General features: G+C 41.3%; 1 protein-coding gene and 1 long non-coding RNA gene across 2 annotated transcripts; one reads left to right on the top strand and one right to left on the bottom strand.

Annotated features, from left to right (window-relative positions):
* Positions 1-11,235: 11,235 nt before the first annotated feature.
* Positions 11,236-13,099, top strand: LOC131221001 (protein CYSTEINE-RICH TRANSMEMBRANE MODULE 9-like). The gene is made up of 3 exons (XM_058216055.1): positions 11,236-11,285; positions 12,499-12,673; positions 12,945-13,099. Exons 1-3 carry the CDS (start codon positions 11,240-11,242, stop codon positions 12,988-12,990), a joined length of 267 nt encoding a protein of 88 aa, XP_058072038.1. The 5' UTR covers positions 11,236-11,239; the 3' UTR covers positions 12,991-13,099.
* Positions 13,100-19,442: 6,343 nt separating this feature from the next.
* On the bottom strand, positions 19,443-20,034 carry LOC131221006 (uncharacterized). Its single transcript, XR_009158940.1, has 3 exons — positions 19,889-20,034; positions 19,588-19,656; positions 19,443-19,490 (listed from the first exon to the last, which is right to left on the bottom strand). It is a non-coding gene; the product is annotated as an uncharacterized LOC131221006 (long non-coding RNA).
* Positions 20,035-22,463: the final 2,429 nt, after the last annotated feature.

Genomic DNA, 22,463 nt, shown 5'->3' with positions numbered 1-22,463 from the left:
TATACGACAATCCTCCCATAAGTTGGAAGTAGGAAAGCTCCTCTTTCCTATCCATGTTCACCTCGCTCGGCTCGTCGAGCTCCGCCTCACTTGCATCTAGTAAAGGGTCTGGTTGGTGTTTTAAAACACCGTCTCAGAGTGGGAGTGAGTAGCTAACTCAGTAGTTACTATTAGCCTTAAGTTACAACAAGCATCAATTATATAATGAATTTAATGAAAGGCATACATTCACAGACCCCTAACTATTCTTGTTAATGCATATGCATGTATTATGATATGATGTATGCCCTCACAACAACACTCCATCGAGCGACTTCATCTAATGATCGTGCATGACCAATACGCCCTCATCGTGACCTCAACTGCTGAATAGCCAACCTAACTAATGCGATGCGATCATGATCGTGTTAGCAGAGTTTTTAATTAATTCCATTCATCCAGTAGATTGGGGAAGCTGGTACACCCCACATATCATTGCCCTCAATTGATTTAGAGGACAAGGCCCCTCAATGTGCGAGGTTAGGACTCTGCGATCCTTGATCCCATCAGGTTCTCCATTCTCAATTTCGAGTACATGGGGAGTGCTGAGAAGAGGGATTGGTCGTGGTCACTACGGGGAGGCTCGTCACCCCAGCGTAGGCCGACAGCTCGGACATAGTGTCCCATTCCACCATGCCCGACTCTCGAGTCGGTGGATCGGTTTCAAATGGTTATCAATAGGCTTCAGTAGTTGAAGAGTGTTTCAGATTCCATACAGGCGTGAGCAGACATGGCTAACAAACATGGTTGGTCAATAAGCGAACTAGACCGTGTGAGTTCAGGTGAGTATGTGACAGTCGACATTGAGTATAAGCGACCCATGTAGTCCAACTACTAACGTACATTGGCATTCGCCCAAACCTGCTGGTTTAGCCGCAGGATGGTCTTACCAATAGGACCACCTTCTCCCACTTCAGTTCCCAGACCAACCCAGGGGTTTTTGACATTCAATAACACTTCAACGAATCAGAATTCATCATCTAACACAAGTGATGTCATGCACTCATATATTAAACATATAAATTCAGATTTTTCTATAATTGCAACTACGAACAATAATATGAAATAAATGCGTATGTGTATTGTGTGGGGTTAACGAAGAGATCAAGAGCTATACATCATTCATAGGACAAACATACAACAAGGATTTATGTAATCATGCATGGCACAAGAAAGGTTATACTAGGATCATATATGAGATGAACATACCATACTAAATCAAGCCTAATCATGTTTGTAACGTCCCGTCCAAACCAGAACAGTGTCCTGGGGCGTTCACGTAAGATTTGCCACAGGACCGTTCGTTTAAACCACTTATGGTGAGGTACCACAAATAAATTAATCTAGGATTAGCCCAATTAAATAGACCAGACAGGTCATGGCAGGACCAAGTGCGGGCCGTCAAGCCAAATAGCTTGTTTACACTTAGAAACAGCCCGTGCGGGCCATTCAGCGACCAAGGAAGGTCAGAAAAATCTAAAATTTTAGAAAACTGAAGATTTTACTGGGCTTGTGGTCCATCGTGGACCATGGACCCAATGGACATCCAGAATTGGAATCCGGCACTTGCCAAATGCACCCTACCAATGCCAGAATTGGAATCTGGCACTTATAAATAAAACTGAGATGTAAAACATTTCAGTCATTGGATTTCTTCAAAATTTACAGTGAAGGTCTAATTTATTTTTCTACGCCCGCCTACAAAATCTGGGACCCGATCGTGGCACGGTGACCATTGATCGCAAATCGGACCCGTACGGCCAAACCCATATCTGATCGTTCCCAAATTTTGCATGGCCCTTCATCGGGCCATGGAGCATCTACCCTATAAGTTTCATGGCTAGAGGGCCACCATAACCTCCCCAATCACCGGAATGGACCCCACAAGGCCATTTAAAGATCGGAACCGTATGATCAAACCCCGTATTCGTTCATCTGTTTGTTCCCAAACTTTGCATAACCCCTCATCGGGCCATGAGGCACCTACACACCAAAGTTGGTGGTCAAGGGATGTGTTAGGGCAGTCCCTAACACCAATAGGGAGTCCCAGAGGGCCATTTTGGGCATTTGGGAAAACTTAAGGCCAAAGGGCCCAAGTCTAGGAAATAAAGCCCTAGCTTTCTCATAACCCCCTCCTTTACTACAACCACCAAAGAGAGAAAAGGGAGAGCAAGAGAGCAAAGAGGAGAGAAAGTGAGGGTGAAGAAGAGAAAAGGTGGACCTTAGATCGAGGTGGGACCCAAGGGAATCAACCCTTTCAACTTCCTACCCCTCTTCCACGAATAAATCCTCCACCACGACCGCCCTTTCGTCCATTGACCGTCTAGGTAAATTCCTCATCCCTTGTTCTTGAAACCCACGTGTTGAGAAGGGATTGACATGGATTTCTAACATGTAAGTGCTTGCTTTAGGGATTCTGGCCGATCGACCTCAAGCCCTCATTCCTAGGTCATTTTTTCAAGTCTACAATGATCCGAAGGTCCGGACTATTATCCTTAGGTGGCGTAGCACCAATAATACTACGAGTCTAATGATTGTGATTGCTTGGATGATGTATTTGGAGAATCTAGAGAAAACCCTAGGAATTGTATGTTTTGTTAGAATTGTATGGAATTATATATTGGTTCTTATATGATGTTGTTCTTGCCTCTCACATGATTTTGTGTATGGATGATTACATGTTCATGCCTTGTTTGATTTTTCCTATATGGTCTTGCTTCATAGTATGTATGATTCATTACTCTGGTGCATATGATTCCTTAAGATAAAGGAAGTGCTTAACTTCCTCACAAACCCACACAAATCACATGCATGTTTTATGATGATGATAGTTTGCTTGTTAGGAGTATCGGAGTTGTATGATTAATATGCATGAAAATATGATATTGTTATGCTAGTTAATAACCTGAATAGTTGGCATGTTATGGGTCACTATCACACCCTTGGGTTGGTCAGGAACATGAGGAGATATGGTAGTCCCATCGGTAGGACTACATTAGGGCCTGACTTGTGGGTTTGGGCGGGTGTGTGTAATGACCAGAAAAATTTTGTGCCAAGACCCGAGTACTACCTCTATTTTCCTTAGAAGTTATTTGTGGGTTAATTAGCGTTTAACTCGATTGCTTGTGAAATTAGCAACAATCACTTTAAATTTGATCTGCAGGGATCAAAACCTGTAGAATCGTTAGCGCTATGTTACTCTGAAATCAGGGATTCAACGCTAAATCCAGTTACTCTTGGGAATTTTTAGAAGCTTTGGATCGGACCTGGACCGCGCGTCGAAAGTCCGATAGTGATGATCTTAGACAGTTATGGTCACCATGTTGGACTTGACCATAACCTCAAAAATCAAGTCCAGATGATGTCCTGGGTCGATTTGATTGAGTCCGGAGTGAAGAGTGTGAGAACGATGAGAAATTAAATATGATTTTATGAAATTTGAGTCGAGTCGCTTACGCGACGATTTTAAGCAATCTGACCGTTGGATTCTGACCCAATTTCACCCTTGGATCAGGAAAGATGGCCCAGGCATGTCATTATGCTTATGAACCTGATTGAGTTTCGGTGACCATTGAATTAAGTGTGGTCCACCACGGCTGATCTGTAAAGCCGATCGGTACGAAAACTCAGCCCGACCTAGATCCATGGTCAGTGAGCTTAAGTCCGACCGCGCGTGGAAAAAGGACCACCGAAAGTGTTCCGTTGGATCGAGAGAGGCCTGATTTGGTTATAACCTAAGTATACCTTGGCCCTGGGGCTATTTTCATCAATGTTAGGCCTATATATAGACATTAAAACCCCCACTCTCTATCCCATACGAATTTCCTAAACCCTAGCTAACAGAGAGAGAAGAAAAGAGAGAGTAAGTGAGAGAGAAGTTGGTGAATCATTTGAGATTCTTTCCTGTTACTCTACATCCTTAAACCATCACTTTTGAATTGTTATTCCGGCGATTCTAAGTTCCTTCTTGGGTAAGTTAACCTAACCCTAATCTGTTTAGAGCTTAGAATAGTTTATGTGTTGTTGTAGCTCATTTCTATTCTTGCCTTAGGTTATCTAGTCGACGTTGAAGAAGACATATCGTCTGAATCAGTTTGGTGTGCTTTTTCTGGTTTAAGGTACAGACCATATTCGTATAGGGTATGGTTTTTAAGGCTTTCAATGTCAGATAATGGTTTATTGTTGTTATGGATGAAATTTCACATGCCAAATACTATGTTGAGATTTGTGTATTCTATGTGTATGTAGGAAGTATCGTATACATATAAAATACGAACATGTGTTTGCCATGATTATTTGTCGTGTACTTGTGCTAATTGTATGTGTGTCAACTCCTTGGCAAAAGGAATTGTCCAAATGCATGTATTTCAACATGCGTCATGTATGTTGAACTATGTATTCTAAGTGTTTGTAGAAATGTCTGAATGGTCTACAGTGCAATATATTATCCTATTTGCAGGCGTTGAGAAGCGATTCTCAACTCTGCTATTGGTGTGTATGATTTCCTACATGCAAGTCACATTCTTTGTCGTTTAACTTCAAGTATTACTCATGTGAAAATCCATGTTAAGTTGATATTCTTTAACTGCTCATATACTACATGCTTTGAATCGTTGTTCCATTACTGTTCTAAATTGTATATGCATATCTATTATAATGGAATGTGTTTGGGACTATGAAATAGTCTAGGAAATTGGTAATCGGCCTTGAGTTCGTGGCTGAGGTTGCTTTCGCCACGAAGGATGTGATTTGACGAACTTGAGTCGTATTAGAGTTGTCGGCAGTGGTTTGGCCACACGGAGTGTTTGTGCACTCTATGTCGTTCAACCCAACGTGCACTCGTGCTAGTCGAGTTCGTCAAGTAACCCGATTGTCCGATGTATGTTCACCATGTATGGACGCTATTGTTTGAATCTAGGGTACCAAACTTACCGATGAAATCCCGTTAACTGTTGTACCTTGATCCGCTAAGACTCATGAGCCGGACATGGTGGTATGGGATACCGTGGTTGAGCTGTCAGCCTACACTGGGGTGACGAGCCTCCCCGTAATGACCAGTGAGCAACCAAACTCGTGAGCCGATTATGGTGGTATGGGACACTATATTCGTGCTGTCGGCCTACATTGATTGGTGACGAGACCTTTGTAGTGACCTCGAGCATACCTTGATACTGCATTAGGGCGACGAGCCTTAGAGTAGTAACAGAGGTATGATAGGCGTGCATTGATTGGTGATGAGCCCTTTGCAGCGACCTAAAACCATATGATCCATGGCCAGTGAGCTTAAGTCCGACCGCACGTGGAGAAAGGACCACATGAAGGAAATCATACATTAGCTTCCCAATCCTGCTATATGAAAAGGACTAATAACAACTTGTAATCATGTTCATGCACCGCATTTGCATGTGCGTGGAAGTCGTTGGCACTGCGGGAGGATGTCATGCGTAACGTAAGATGAAGACGCCGAGGGAGTAAGGCGAGGGCATGCATCATTTATACATACATCCTTGTACTAACAAGAGTAATTAAGACATGTTTAATTGTTCTGCTTTATCATTACTGCTTGATGGAATTGATAACATGTTAACCTTTGCTTTATTGTTCCACTGAGTTGATCACTCACTCCCATGTTCTGGGACGGTATTTAAACACCAACCAGACTGTCTTAGATGCAGATATTGATGCGACCCCTGAGGCAGAGCAGGAGTTTGAGGATGATGAGGCCGCATTTTCTTTTATGCAGTTCTCAGGCGGGTTCTTGTGAGCCATGTCCTAATGCGGAGAAATTCTGAATTTTCTTTTGGAATAGATAATGTCATTTGATGCTTGTATTTTTGATAGCAACACTTGTAAGTTTGACCTGGTATGTATACGTATTTCAGGGACTTGCATATGTACACCCATATTTCTTTAAGTCTTCCGCTTGCATCTATCACTTATCCCCGAATTATGTTTGCAGTTTGGCTTAATCTATTCCATGTTTTATGTACTCATGCAGACAACATACATCCATCATTAAATATGTTGCATAAGTGATGTTTTGAAACTCGAGAGCTGAGTTCTGCTTGACCCCCGAATTTCAGGGCGTTACAGTGTGTATGGGTGACAGTAGTTCGACTACATGGGTCCCTTGTGCCCGATGTCACTCGTCACGTGCTCGCTTGACTCGTGCGGTCCAGCCTACTTACTGACCAACCTTGTTCGTAACCCTGTATGTTCACATATGTATAGAACCTGGAACACCCTACAACCGTTGTAGCCCATCGATAATCAAATTAAAAACTGGTCCACTGCCTTGTGAGCCGAGCATGGTGGAATGAGATGCTGTGTCCGAGCTGTCGGCCTACGCTAGGGTGTCTCGCCTCCCCGTAGTGACCACGAGCGATCCCTTTCTCTCGGCACTCCCCATGTTCTTGAAGTCGGGGATGAGAAACCCGATGGGATCAAGGACCACGAGGCCTCGGCCTCACACATTGGGGGGTCTAAGCCTCACAACTAGTTCAGGGCATTTGATATGTGGGGTGTAACAGAATCTCCAACTTGCTGGATGAATGAACTTAACTAAGAACTCGGCTAACACTATTGCATTACATCGCACTAGCTAGGGTGGCAACTCGGCAGTCGAGGTCGCTTTGAGGGAGTGTCGTTCATATGCGATCGTTAGATGGAGTCGCTCGAGGGAGTGTTGTGGCAAGGGCATGCATCATATCATCTATTATGCATATGCATTAATAAGATTAGATAGGCGTTTATGAATGACTGCTTTTCTTTAAGTTCATAATATAATTGATGCCTGTTATACTTAATACTAATAACACCCACTGAGTTGATCACTTACTCCCACTTTGGGACGGTGTTTTAAAACACTAACCAGACTCGTCCGTAGATGCAGGTGATGACGAGTATGAGGAGCCCAGCGACGCGAGCCTCGAGGAGGAGGATGAGTTCTCCTACTTCCAGATAATGAACGGGTCTCCGTCAGCTCAGTAGATGGGACATTGGATCGCTGAGTAGCAGACTCAGCCCTATTCTTTTGGACATGATATTTTTATGATTTTTGTTGGGCAATGCCTTGGCGACCCTTTTATATTCTTTTGGACCTCTATATATATATATATATATATATATATATATATATATATATCTTTTCCATTCCAATAGACTAGTTGTGGTTGTGTTTCATGCCCCAAGTAATTTCAAGTTGTGCAATTAAGCTTGATTAATCATAAAACTATAAAATTGATGATAAGTGACACTCGGGAACTTGAGAGTTGAGTGTATGCACGACCCCCGATTTTCAAGGCGTTACAATGTTGAAGAGCAAATGAAAAACACTCAATCATGTCATGGAATTTAGTAAAATCATATATGGGATGAACATGCCACACCAAAATCAAACCCAATCATGTTAAAGAATAAATAAACAACACTTATTCATTTCATGGAATTTAGGGAGAACCTATCATGTAGGGTCTTGGCTAGGCTCTCTCTAAATTATTCAAGCACCTCATCCTAACATTCATAATCATTAAGCTCATAATAAAATTGGTGCTAAGCCATTTAAGGATAATAGTCCGCACCTTGTGACGAACCGCTCGATTCATGGCGCCCATAGGGTTATGGTGTTAGGAAATCATCATTGAAATGTCTAATTAAGCATATAAGCTTGTAAGAATTGGAAGGAATCAAACACAAGACCTAAACCTACAAACATAATTCAGTACTTACCTTCAATCGTCGCTGAATCGACACCAATGAATGACAATGTTGCTTTAAAGGGGATGAGATGGTGAAGGTGCACAAACCCTCATGCTTCCAAGCTCTCCCTCTCTCTTCCTCCTCTTTTCTCCTCTTTCTCTTTATCTCTTTATTTTCTCTAGGGTAAATTCGTATGGGGAGAGGGGTGTCCCAAAGAAGCCTTTATATAGGGCCAGATTTGGTGTAAATGGCCCTAGGGGCTAGGTTTTTACTATACTAGCCATGTGGGAGGGTCTTTTTGACCTCTAGGGCCCACTATGGGCGTATATATTGATATACACCATAGGATAGTTAGCCCTAATGATGATCTACGTATGGATGTAATCGGCCCGCCATTTGGATGTGCCGATCGACAGATATGATTAGAAGTCTGTTCAACGGTCACCGATGGTCGATTGGGTCCGCAGCTATACGGATATGAGTAGAAAAATATCCTTAATCCATGTGTGAAGTTTGGTCATAAACTGACAGTCTAAAATCCTCAACTTTACATAAGAGTGAACGACTCAATTCACTTAAGTTTCAGCTTCTTCCTTTAGGGTATTTGCACTTCTCATGGACTCATCCTTTAGCTCAAGTTGAGCGGTTCTGAACACTACTCAGGTCTGACTCTGGCGATGGACGTCGAGCCTAGAAAGACGGACATTATTCTATAGTTTTGGAACTAGTGGCCCACTAATGAGCGGTATAGAATTTGTTCGAAAAATCGGGGTATTTCTGCAATGAATTAGGCATTGAGATTTCTCGTGGGCAATGATTAGGGTTTGAATTAACTATGTTCATAGTGTGGCCTATTTATGACTAGTGAAAGTGGAGATTTGGTCATGATTATTCTAAACCGTCGGTTTTAGGCTAAAAGAGTAACGGGGTTGATTTGGTCTATTAGTCATGATCCAGGCCTTATCTAACTCGGCTTCGGTTAGATCTTTAATTTAGTTATGATTGTCTTGATTAGTTAGCGATGTGTCGGTTATATTTTGGGCCCTATGTGAGTAAATCATGAGGCTAAATTTGATGTTCAAATGATCGGGTAGATTCGTTAGCTTTCTACGGCTGATTAATCGGACTTGTGCAGTTCTTTACTGGTTCCACCCGTGTATCAACTAACATTGAGTGTTAATGGTTAGTAAGTGATAATATAAGTTAATTACACAAAAAAAAATTCAAAGATTTTTGGAAACCAAAACAGTGAAAATCCAGGATGTTACACCTTTGGAATAAGAGCAATAAAAGTGGAGATCATGTGGAAATCAAGGTTACCGAGTCTTGGCCTCCCCCACTTATCAGCGGTTAGCAACTTTGCATAAAATGAGACTATTGAGCTATAAATCATGGTTACCGTGATTTATTATTATTATTTTTAAGTAAAAAAAAATGCATCGGCCCATGTTAGTTCTTCACGCGCCTATAACGACTGTTACGACTATAGGTGTACATCGAGCCAAACCGAGTCGAGCTGGCCTCAGCTCGACTTGGCTTGGCCATTGGCTGAACTTAGCTCGAACTCGACTCGGCTCGGTCCTTAAGCCTGACTAGCCAGCTCGGCTTGGTTTGGTCAGCAGCTCAGGCCAGCTTGGGCCGAGTTCGAGCAAAGATCGAGACGAGTTCGCCATTGAGACATTTCCACAAACACCTGGACTGCACCTTCAAAATCCATTTGTATGTGAAACAGAAGCAATGGCTTTACAGGTATTTTATCAAACACCTTCTAAGCAACATAAAAACCAAGAAAAACCAAGAAAAAAATGGGTATTTGTTTCATGTACATACCTTCCTTGCCACTAGCCACACTTCATTGAGTCATTTTATCAAACACTTGGTGAGCAACATCAATGGCAAAGTAACCGAGTCACCGAACTGGTTCGATCCGAGTCGAGTCGAGCTGGGGCCTGCTCGAACTCGGCTCGAACTCATTTTCGAGCTAAAAAAATCAGCTTGACTCGACTCGAACTCAGCTTCGAACCGAATCGAATCGAGCTTTTTCAAGCCGAGTTGAGCGAGCTAACCGAGCTAGCTCGGTTCGTGTACACCCCTACTTACGACCATTACAAATCAATTATAATTTTTTCTTTTCTTTTCCTTTTTTGAAATTAGGCATTATGGAGTCCGTATTGCATGACATGCACCTCCACTACCCGGTTGAGTACAATGAAAGCTATTCTCAGGAATTCAATTTACAAGCTATCTTAAAATTGGGAATCATAAAAGGAATCAATTCTTAAAACTGAATTTTTGTTGAAATTCAATTCCAAAAAACCCAAAGACAAATTCAGCCTCTTGGAGTAGAATGCATTTTACAAGAGCCGGCTCTTAAAATACTCACCAATCCCAGCTTGACTAGCCCAAGTCATCCATTGAGTCTAAGTTTGAAGCTTATGGAATTTTTTGGGGGATTTATGTAATTTTGGTGAATAAATAGGTGGACGACCATTATTTATTTCAATAAATTTTACCATTTTAAGTTTAAAAAAAAAAAAAAAAAAAAACCTCGGCTTGAGTTGACTCAATTTTAGTCCTTGACGAATCAACCACCAATCTTGAGTTTTTAAACCCATGTTAGGATAATAGACCCATGATCATTTCATTCATATATATATATATATATATATATATATATATAACATCACCATTGGATTAATGATCATCTAATTCTTATGGCCCTTTGATTGATCAGTCCATCCTCCACCCGGCCAAGCCTACCCACCTCAATCGTATCCACTGCAGACGGAGGGATACCCTCCCACCGCACCACCGCCAACGGGGTACCCTTCAAAAGATGGGTCTGGGTACCCCCAACAACATGTTCCTGTAGAAACTAAATCTCAGGTGGATCACAATACAGGAAACAGTGGTGATTGAACATCCACCTTTAAAATTTCCTAGGACCCACTGTAATGCTTGTTTCCCATCCAATCTGTTAATTAGATCACACCAACCTGGACGAAGGGCAAACAAAGATATATCAGCTTGATCAGCCCCAGGAAGCTTTTAATGGTGGGCATTCAATCACATTTGTTTCTTGTGGTGTGGTCCATTTTGTATTTGGGCCAACTTCATTTTTTATATAATGCCACATTTTTTATATAATGCCATAAAAGAAGATGGAAAAACAGATGAACGGTGTGGATATAACTAAATACATCACAGTGGACCCTACAATTAAGTATCCACCGACCTAGTGGTATCCAGCGAAGCCACGAACCTCCTTCCTTTTGTCGCGTGATTTGTTCCTACGCGTTATAGTCGTCCGTCCATTCTTATAATATAAGTATGCATTTCCTGTAAAAACCACCCAACCATCGTTCCATCACCCCATCCTCTCTTATCATCATAACCCTTCAATCCATCCAAATCTCTCTCTCTCTCTCTCTCTCTCTCTCTCTCTCTCTCTCTCTCTCTCTCTCTCTCTCTCTCTCTCTCTCTCTCTCTCTCTCTCTCAAACATGAGTCACTGCGAGCATCACTACGAGCAACACCAAGCTCCACAAGGTAATTTTCATTTTTCATACTATCTCTAAATTCATTTATATTAATAGTTTTAGCTTGGCTCATTGAAATAATAAAATGGGTCGAAATTTTAGTAAAAGAGATTTATTTTTTTATAATATTTTGATGAAGTTATTAAATAACGATAACAATGACCGTAACGACTAAATTCTTTTATAGTGTTTAATGAATGTATTTAATAATGATAACGGTGGCCGTAACAACCAACTTTACAACTGTTATGACATAAGCCATAAACTGTCTATAATGATTTGAATTTTTCTTTTAAAATGGATCTGTCCATATTAGTTCTCCACATGCCTATAACGGCCGTTACAATTAAATTTTAGTAAAAGAGATTTATTTTTCTATAATATTTGGATGAAGTTATTAAATAATGATAACAAGGACCGTAATGATTAAATTCTTTTATAGTGTTTGATGAATATATTTAATAATGATAACAGTGGCGATAACAATAAACTTTACAGCTGTTATGACATGAGCCATAAACTGTCTATAATTATTTGATTTTTTTTTTTTAATGCATTGGTCCATATTAGTTCTTCACGGGCACCGTCACGACCATTACAAATCAATTACAAGGTTTTTTTTTTTTTTTTTTCATTTTTCTTTTTTTGAAATTGGGTATTATGCGGCCTGTTCTGCATAACGGGCACCTCCGCTACAGGGTTGGGTACAATGAAAGCTATTCTCAAGAATGCAATTTACAACCTATCTTTAAAATGGGAATCGTAAAAGAAATCAATTTTGAAAATTGAATTCTTATGTAAATTCAATTCAAAAGAACCCAAATACAAATTCAGCCTCTTGTTAGTAGAATTTATTTTCCTAGGACTGGCTCTTAAAATGCTCACCAATCCCAACTTGACTAGCCAAGTTATCCATTGACTCCAAGTTTAAAGCTTATGGAATTTTTTGGGGGGATTTATGTAATTTTTGGTGCATAAAATAGGTGGACGACCATTATTTATTTCAATAAAATTTTCCATTTTAAGTAAAAAAGAAAACTCAGCTCAACTCGACTCAATTTTCGACCCTACGAATCAGCCACCAATCTTGAGGTTTTAAACCCATATTAGGATAATAGACCCATAATCATTTCATTCATGTATTGTTTGTTTAGTTTCTTTTTTAATAATATCCACCGTTGGATTAATGATCATCTGATTCTTATGCCCCTTTGATTGATCAGTCTATCCTCCACCCGGCCAAGCCTACCCACCTCAAACGTATCCACCACAGACGGAGGGATACCCTTCCACCGCACCACCGCCGGTGGGGTACCCTACAAAAGATGGGTCTGGGTACCCCCAACAACATGTTCCTGTGGAAACTAAGAGCAGAGGTGATGGATTTTGGAAAGGATGGTAAGTATGGTCTAATTCTATTTTAATTATTTCTTTGAAATTATTTATTTTTTCATCAAACAGGCCATGCGCCCACCATTCGATCACCATTGATAAATTAATTTTCGGTGTGCATCGAACTACCCAAGTGGTCCGATCATTCGAGATCAGTGTGGGCCCACGACCACAATTTGTAGGTCCCACCATTTTGACATGATCATGATCTGAACACCATTAATTTCTTATGATCTTTTTCACTTACTGTGAATTTCCTTCCTTTTTTTTCTTGCAGTTGTGCTGCCTTATGTTGCTGCTGCGTCTTGGATGCGTGCTTTTGAATGGTGACCAAAGATGTGTGGATGATTTCTCTTCCTCTATTATTTATGTTTTCTATCATTTTGATGTAAGAAAGAAAAGAGGATGATATAGTAATTTCATCTTTGGGATTGTATTATTTTTAAAATTCGTTTATGAGATGGTTAGTTTTATTTGTAAAAATATCACCTGACGTCTAATAAGATGGACCATGGAGGTGGGCTCGACCTTGATGGTCCATGGTTCAGAAACTTTAAATTTGGGCTCGATTCTATGTCTACCAGGTTGGGTCAACTGCTCCCGCTAGTCTTGAAAACTGATAATAATTGAATGGACAATAATAATAAAAAACCGTGCAACTACGAGTAAAAGCCAATAAAATACAATTTTAAGCACATGAGTAAAGCCTGCATCAATAGTAAAGATTCACCAAAATGCACAGTGAATAAACCTTGACACACAAAAAACATCGAAGTTGATATAATCTCCTCCAAAACAGGTAGAAATTGCCTAGAGTCTTAGTCATGGTTGGATATCTATGACATGCACGAGTTTGAATCTCCTTAGGGCTTCCCTGTGCAGTCTCTGCAGCCTAAAGAAGGCAATAATGTCAAACCCAGGCCACTTGTAGCTCACAACATACTAAGTACACAGCAATATGAAATGGTTACCTTAAATTGAAAGGACTCATCCAGGGACTGTAGATTGTCAATAGAGAAATATCCAGCCAAAAAGACATCAATTCCTTGTCTAACAGAATAGGGAAGGGTCACAACTCCATATAATTCCGGTTTTCCATAGAAGCAGCAAATGTAATCAGATAAGTAATCTAGGATACCAAGGTCATGATCCACAATACCCACATAGGTGAAGAAGGAAAACACATAGAGAGTTACTGTTTGCATTAATTTTAAAAAAAATCATTATTCATCAAAAGAAAATCTCAGCATAATCAAATAAGAAACAACACAGACCTATTAGGTCTAAGTAAAGAGCGAATGACTTGTGCAGCTTCGAGCCTCTGTTTCACATCAAGGAAATTTGATGGCTCATCAAACATGTGTATGTCTGCATTCTGTACTATTTCTAATAAAATCTATATTCATGTGGTCAGAGCTTTTGGACCAGGGTATGTTCACGATGGGAGCCACGTCAAAATGGATGCCTAGATCTCACACGATTGTATACCCTTTTCCAAGGTAGGCTGGTGATATGAGAATAAGAGCATATACACTGTCTTGGAAGCTCCTTTTCCAAGGATTTCATTGTATTGTGGCAAGAAAGAAATTCAACCCAATATTTAAAACTCCACCCCAAAAATAAATAAATAAACAAAAAAGAAAAATAGCAACAACAACAACCATCACAACAAGAAGAGGGAATGAGAAGATTGTGTACCCTTCCATATCTACCAATGGGATCAACTTCAACAAAATTAATCGGAATCAAGTTCAGGAGATTTTAGATCCATCATTCTAATCTCTCACTACACCAATGGCTCAGATGGCATGTTTGCTGCATCCTATAAGGATGGACTGTATTACTTTGAGAACAAAATAGAAAGCAATTCCTTGATGATCAATCCCTGTGCAATCTAGCAATAGAAACTGAAGCAATTTCTTTGCTTGTGGTCGTTTCTGCTAGCAAAGCTTGGATTACACTATAAAAGGTTTGGTACCATTCATCATGTGAGGCCTGTATCCTAGATCGTACAGTTTTGTAGACTTCCACGGTCCTCCCGGTCGAATTCTGACGACCCACGATTTGTAACCGGCGTTTGCACGTGATCCTGAGTCGTATCCCGTATTCAAGAGTCGACTCAACCCGAGACTTGTATCCTTGCGACTGCGTCTTCGCCGTGGTTCTGACGTCGCGTCTCGCGCGCCGAGGCGATACCCGGGCCAGGAGATGTGGGCCCGCGTTCAGTTCGAGGAAAACATCACGTTTTGCAAAACCTAAGAGAAATATATCAAATCAATCACATCGCATCACATGTCAATTACATGTCCTATCCCCAAGCAACCCCTAAAGTCAACTCTCTCTCTCTCCACCCATACATGTAAAGTACCCCCATCACTCCATCCATTACTCACCCATCTCTCCCTCTCTCTCTCTCTCTCTCTCTCTCTCTCATCTCTCTCTCCCTCATTCTCCAAGCAACCTACGTCCAAGCTTCCATGAGAGAAACTAGTGTGGCCCACCTTCCTACCTCCCATCTCTACCATCCAAAGTCCATCTCAACCGTTGGAATCGTTCCCTTGGAGCTTTAGAGGCTATAGGCGAAAGAAGGAAGAGGAGATCAAAGGTGCATGTTTATAAGCATTTGGTTTTGATGATTTGAGGGCTCACATATGGTGGGACCCACCTTGATGTATGCATTGTATAGGGAAGGCCCATAGTGGCGGGGTCCCTCGCCTTCTCACGTCTCTCTCTCTCTCTCTCTCTCTCTCTTTGATTGTTTGATGTGGCCCACTTATTATGTGCCTGCATGATTCAAACCATCCAGCCATTGGGCCACCCCTGTTGCCTAATCTAGATGAAGGGAAATCACAAATATCAGCTTGGTCCCAAGTTGTGGGCCACGTGTAGGTTGGACCCACCTGCCGATTGCATTTCATCCAGGCTGTCCGTCCGTTGGACGTCCAGAGTGCCTGGATGAAGGATAACACAAATAACAGCTTGATCCAAAGCTTTGGTGGGCCAACGTGGTGGCCCACCTTGATGTGTGCATTGTTGTATTCACTCTGTCCATATCTAGACGGTGCAGTGAGGGGCTGCCCATGATTTATGTATTTTAATCCAGGCCATCCGTCCATGTATGGGACGTAGGGTCCACCCTGATGCACGTGCTGCATCCAACACGTGGGACCCTCATGGTGTGGTGCTCGTTTGCACTGTCCATCCACCAGGGACGGGACCCACATGATATATATATTTTATCCATGCTGCCCAGCACGTGGGCCCCATGCACGTGTGGACTCCACCGTGATGTATGTCATCCATCCACACTGTCCAATGCTTTTGACGGTGCTGGACACCGTGAGAAGGTGGTGCCACACCATGATGTATTAGTTTCATTTGGACAGTGCTGGACCGTTTGGACGGTGCCAGGCACACCTTGAACGTATGTGTTTCATGATGGCCGTTCATCTATAGGCCCACTTGCAGCGTACAGGGCCCACCTTGATGTATTTATTCTATATCCACTCTGTCAGTCCGTGGACTCACCTTGCTGGATATATTGTATTCACACTGTCTAGTATTCTGGACGGTGGAGCCAGGCCACACGTGTGGCATCCACACCGTCCAGACCTTGGATGGTGGGACCCACCTCTTATGTATATGTTTTGTATCTAATCGTCCATCTGGACGGTGGGTCCCATGCAGCAGGTAGCTGCTGCTAGCCTGTACGCTAGAGCATTGAGTATAATATAATAATAATATATTATAATATAATATAATAATAATATTATATTATATTATGGTGGACCCCACATGGGACCTACCTGATGTGGAAATGGATTGGATAGTGTACCTTACTACAGCTACTTAGCTGATGGGATTGATGTCAGCAAGTTCTGTGGGTCCCACCTGTTTGACGACAGCAAGTGTTGTGGGCCCAACCATGATGCATATTTTGATCCTCACTGTCCAGAATGTTTGGACGGTGCTGTCCTGCCCACATTAATGTATTTATTTCATCCACACCATCCAGATTGTGTTGGGCGGTGCCGGACAATGTTTGGACAATGCTGATTTACATAGACAATGTTTAGACGGGGCTGGATAGTTTGGACGGTGCAGTGGGCCACACCTTGATGTGATTGTGGCCCATCCATGAGGCCCACCTTGATGTGTTTGTGGTCCATCCATGAGGCCCACCTTGATGTATTTGTGGACTGTCCATTAAGGCCCACTTTCATGTAATGCATATTAGGCTCATATGAGAGGCCCATGGCGATGTATATGAGGCCCGTGGATGCGGCCCATTTGATGTATATGAGGCCATTGGTGCGGCCCATTGATGCGGCCCACTTGATGTATATGAGGCTCATTGGTGCGGCCCATTGTGATGTGTATTAATAGGCCCATGTCATGCGTCCCATTGTGATGTGTATTAGGCATATGTCATGTGGCCCATTGTGATGTGTATTAGGCCCATGACATGCGGCCCATTGTGATGTGTATTAGGCCTAGGTATGTGGCCCGTGTGATGTATTTGAGGCCTAGGGATGTGGCTCGTTGTGATGTATATGTGGCCCATTTGATAAGGCCCATTGTGATGTATTTGTGGCCGGTATGGCGAGGCCCGATGTAGTATATATGTGGCCCTTGAGTGAGGCCCAATGCGATGAATGTGTGGACCGAAGTAATGTGTGATTTCATTATAATGTATGTAATGATGTTTATGTGGGCCACTGCTTGGGAGCGATGTTGGTTAGATGTCCACATTGATGGGCAATGATGATTAGATGTCTACATTGTGACCTTCCCTTGGGCCCATTGTGAGGTCTATTCTTGTTATGAGTAGGCTGTCTAGGCTCATCCTTGAAATGAGAAGAGTACACCATCATCTTATAACATGCTTAGTATAGCTTCACGATCCATGCCCATGCACATTATATGTATGCTCGATATGAGGAGTGATTGATCATAGTACATGACAATAGGTAGATTATTATGGGACTTCCTGATAGGAGTTGTTCACATGAGCGCGCGGTACGCGCAGGTTTGATGCATGATTGGATGATATAACTCATGCATCTCGCATTTTGTGATATGACCACCGTACGTCCTAGTGACATCATGGTCGTAGCCTTTATAGGTATATCGTGGATAACAGATGAGACACCAAAAATATGTTCTACATGGGGTGCTATAGATATCCCTGAGTGAAATTCACTAAACCCTCTTGGTTCCAGAGGTTGCTCGAACGTATAGACCGAGTGGATGCATGAGCGCATGAGGGCTGTATACCGTTAGGCCGTGTTTCTCATTGTGTCGTGGTCGGTTGAAGGGGGTGCGGCCTTACTTGCTCGAGAGGAGGGGGCAAAGCTAGACTGAATTTGACCAGCTCGAGGAATGGGTCCGCTATTGACGAGTTGGGCCCGATATTGACAGGTGGATAGTGAGGTCTCTTCCACTCACCTTGTTGGGCGTGATGGGGCGGCAATCTGGTTTGGAGTATACTAAACCACGGTGATGATCTCAGATATGTACGGTATGATATGTTGACTTATCAAGCAGGAGTTGTATACTTAGCATTTTACTCATTCATTCATTCATTCACTCACTATCCACTTGGGCTGGTGGTGCGCAACTAATTTGTTGTGTATCTTCACAATGACCAGGATTTCAGTTGGGACCCGCGACCAACCTGAGATCAGGAGTTTACCACATTGTGTCTGACTATTCAAATTTAGGTATGAGACTAGTTTGGATAGAATTCCCTTGTGATGGACCCCATAGCCTGCGATACTACGTACTATCATCCTGACTTCACTCCAGCTTGGTCACCGCATATTGCATTGCATCCGAAGCATTTAGTATTTTGGGTTGCCATGTTTTTGCATTGATATGGCCGTTAGCATTCATGCCTTGCATCGCATAGCCTTGGTACGACTGATGACACTAATGGACTTACCAGTATATTTTCGCTTACTCTGATATGGTATGATTCATGATCTTGTCAGTATTTCCGCTTACTCTGATATTGTATGATTTATGGCATTGTATTGCTTACTTGGCACTTACCTTGCGTATACACTTTCACCACCCTCTAAGCTTTGTATAAGCTTATGCATGATAGATGCGTGTAGGTGGCGTTAGGTCGCAGCAGGGTTGAGCTTGGAGCGTGCATCGGACTTTTAGAACTTTGATTTTTGATATATGTATTTCCCTTTCATCATTGTATTCAACTGTTTATATTAGTGGATATGTGATGATGATGTTGCCTTTGTGATTTGGATAAACTTGTGGTTATGCTTATTACGAGTTAAAAGTACATTAGAAAAATCCTCCTTGTAGGATCCCAGGATCGGAATCTGGCGTATGGATGCTGGGAGCCGAGAATGGAGTACTACGAAGGTTGTCGGCACCGGATTCGGCGATCGAGAATTTTGTGAGCTTGGTTTCCGAGTTTGGGGCGCGACACATCGTGTCTTTAGAAAATCCATTTTCCTTGGAAATCAATGGCAATGTGCTCTTTGCAAGAAAAACAGTTAAGAGCTTCTTGAAGGAAGTCTAGGATTTTCAAGTTACATTAAGAGCACCCTTGCATATGATTTGTTTCCGAATGAGAATGTGTTGCTACTTCTATTACAAAGTCTGAATCTTTTTGTTTTTATGTTTTTCTTTGCTTTGTCCAGTTAGAAACAAGAGGGAAAACATACATGGTCAAAATGTCTACAGTCTGAATCTTCCTATTCTGTTTGGAGGATTACAGTATCCTCAAACCGGTAATCTTGAATTGACGGCTTGCGTTAATTCTTGAATTGACGGCTTCAAGTTTCATTGACAAAAACTACAAAATCCAATAATTTTATGCAACTCAAATTCAATGGTAGAGTGAAGAGAACCATAACATAGTACAGCTACTCATAAAACGCAATTACTCTTACCTCGACCTGGCGCTGTAGTGGTTGAATGTAATTTATTATCTCATCAAGCACCGATGCTTTGCCAATCACCTGAACAATGCAACGTTTTCATAAGTGTACTCTTCAGCAAAACTTAGAGCGAGGCTGCTCAAATGGGCTGGTACTACTACCTACGTGACTACGTCGAATCAATTGGCAAAGAAAGCTAAGGAAGAAACAACTCTTCCCCAAGATTTATTCATATACATAACCAATCCATATTCATTACATGTCCGGTTAGAAAGTCCAACATATGATACAACTGGAAAATAAAAACCCACACCTTATTCCATCCAGGAACCAGATCTTGGAGAATCTTCATACGCTCGTTGATCTTCTCTCCTAGCCTGTTCAATAGACAGATTCAAATCAGGGAGATTTGTTCAATTGGTATGCATCTCATGAGGACCGATATTTTTCCTCTCAAATGTTTTTTTTTTTTTTTAATCCTCACACAAATTTACCATATATGTCAAAATTTTTAAAAATGTCCACCATCAGAACTCGCACAGATGTTTTCAAAAACCATCAGTCGTAATCCCAAACATTTCAAAAACCGTTGTTGGGTATTCTAGAAAAAGGCACAAAGAGAAGAAAAAATGCCTACCCTCTCAGCCAGACTCTGACTATCACTAGCTTGACCCCTTCTTGCTCTCACATGGATGTAATCTTGCTTTGCTGCCTCTGAAGATTGAGCACTTTGTTCGACCAGCTTGTTACCGTTGCCTGAACTTGCTTCCACCTCCGCTTTTGAGTCCTCGTTCTCTTCTCCGAGTCCTGCAACTTTGAGCCGCTTGCCACTAGAGTCTGTCTGCTTAAAAACATAACCAAAAAACACATCTCCACCAATTAAACCACCAATCTCATATAACTTGTTTATCAAAAAACTCCAGGTTCCAGACACCATGAACTAAATCATACCGAAATTATACCTTAAGTGCAGGTGGTGTGTTTGAATAATGATCAAGGACAGTCATGAACCCAAGGTGTTTTGGAAACAAAATGCCAGGAAATAATCAGTCATGAGAAACTAATCATGTTTTCCATATTACATCCAAAAAGCTATCCAGCAACGCTTGATCAAACGTAGAGAATTGCAAATACCTCATCCAACGAGCTATCCAAAAGCTCAGCAAAAGCTATGGAAACAGAATGCTAGGAAATAAAGTTAAAAGTACCCAAAATGGCTACTCCTTTTAACTGAATCTAAAGTTCAATGTAATTCTTCAAGAAACATATATATATATATATATATATATATATATATATTGCAGAAAAAGGAAAAATAAATACTATTTATGATGATTGTAAAAGGTAAGTTTACCTCTAAGAGTCCACTTGTGGCTGGTTGCATTTGAATGTAGAAACATTGTGGACCCTAACATGATCCATTTCAGCTATAGAAAATAAAAATAGCTACCTTTTGGAAGTTTTAGGTGTGAATCCCTAACTTTGTTTTTATTGTGCGACTCCACATTCCATATGTTAATAACATAGCAATAGCTAAATACAATCTGTGTGCTGCAAAAAACCATTCTCAGAAGGTTAGGAGAGAGCCCACCCATGAAGGGTGACATACACCACAGACTATAATGACGCTTACATAATTAAGGAATGACTTTGTTTGTGCTGCATGAATAACTCTATGGTGAAGATCAGAGCTGCTACAAACAAGAAAAGAATGACAAACCTCTACCCGAAGAATCCGCATCCTAAAAACATCAAGGGACTGCCTCTCCATATCCTGAGCACCCATGCAGATAATGCACTGCAAACCAAATCTTGCTGACTAGACAATGCTGACTGGCGAATCTACTATGTAACCCAAAGTGATAAAATCAAAGGCATGGACACCCGCAATGATGACATAATAAAAGCTCAATTACAATGAGAGAACAACACAAAGGACAGTCAGTAACCATACTCAGAACAATGCTCTAGACTCACTTTCATTTCATGGAGTATTGAAGGTTTTACCATAAGCAAAGAGAAGGGGACTCATCCATTAAGACATTGGAAAATGGAATTTGAATGGAGTACCGAAACTTAGAGGCTCCGTCATCATGCTTCTATCTTGGCCTTCAACAAAATCCACATCAAGAAACAGAGATGGGATCCAATTCCCAACACTACTGAAAGAATAGTATCCATTGCTTGCTTTTTAAGAACAAGAGTAAGTCTAGGGTGAAAAAGTTTCATTTTTTTAATTTTTTTTAATTAATTAATTAATTAATTAAATTATTTTTTTTTGGGTTAGCTCGTTAGTACACACCCATGTCAGTACACACCCTCCATGTTAGCCACCCCCGCTGGGGATCGATACCAAGACCTAAGTGTTGAAACGAGGTATCTCCGCTCAGTCTGCCAGTTGAGCTATGGATCTAGGTGTGGGTGAAAAAGTTTCATGCTTCAAAGCAAACAAAATATTTTGGGCCTAAGGAAGTTTTTAATGGTAGGCATTCAACAACATGTTTCTTGTGATTTGGTCCACTTGAGATTTGGACCTACCTTTTTTTTGACGCATGCCATAAAATGATATGAAAAAATAAAATAAAAATGAATGAACAGTCACGAGTTGCTTCATGAAAAAAAAAAAAAAAAACATGAATGAACAGTCACTAGTTGCTTCACTGCCCAGCATAGAAACTCCAAAGTTTGGATCAAGCTTATATTTGTATTTTTCCTTCATCCAAATGAATAGATTGTTAGATGGGAAACCGATGCTAGAAATTTTTTATTGGTTGGCACTTGAATGAGATTAAGAGAGCTTAATTTTAAAGGGAGAAAACTAGAGTTTTCGCATCTACAAGTTGTTCAGTCTCTTATAACTTTTTTGTTACCGTGGATTGCTTGTTGCT

Source organism: Magnolia sinica, chromosome 12 (genome assembly GCF_029962835.1).
Source record: "Magnolia sinica isolate HGM2019 chromosome 12, MsV1, whole genome shotgun sequence".
NCBI lineage: Eukaryota > Viridiplantae > Streptophyta > Magnoliopsida > Magnoliales > Magnoliaceae > Magnolia > Magnolia sinica.
The sequence above is the reverse complement of the archived record's forward strand: the minus strand, read 5'-3'. Positions and strand labels throughout refer to the sequence as shown.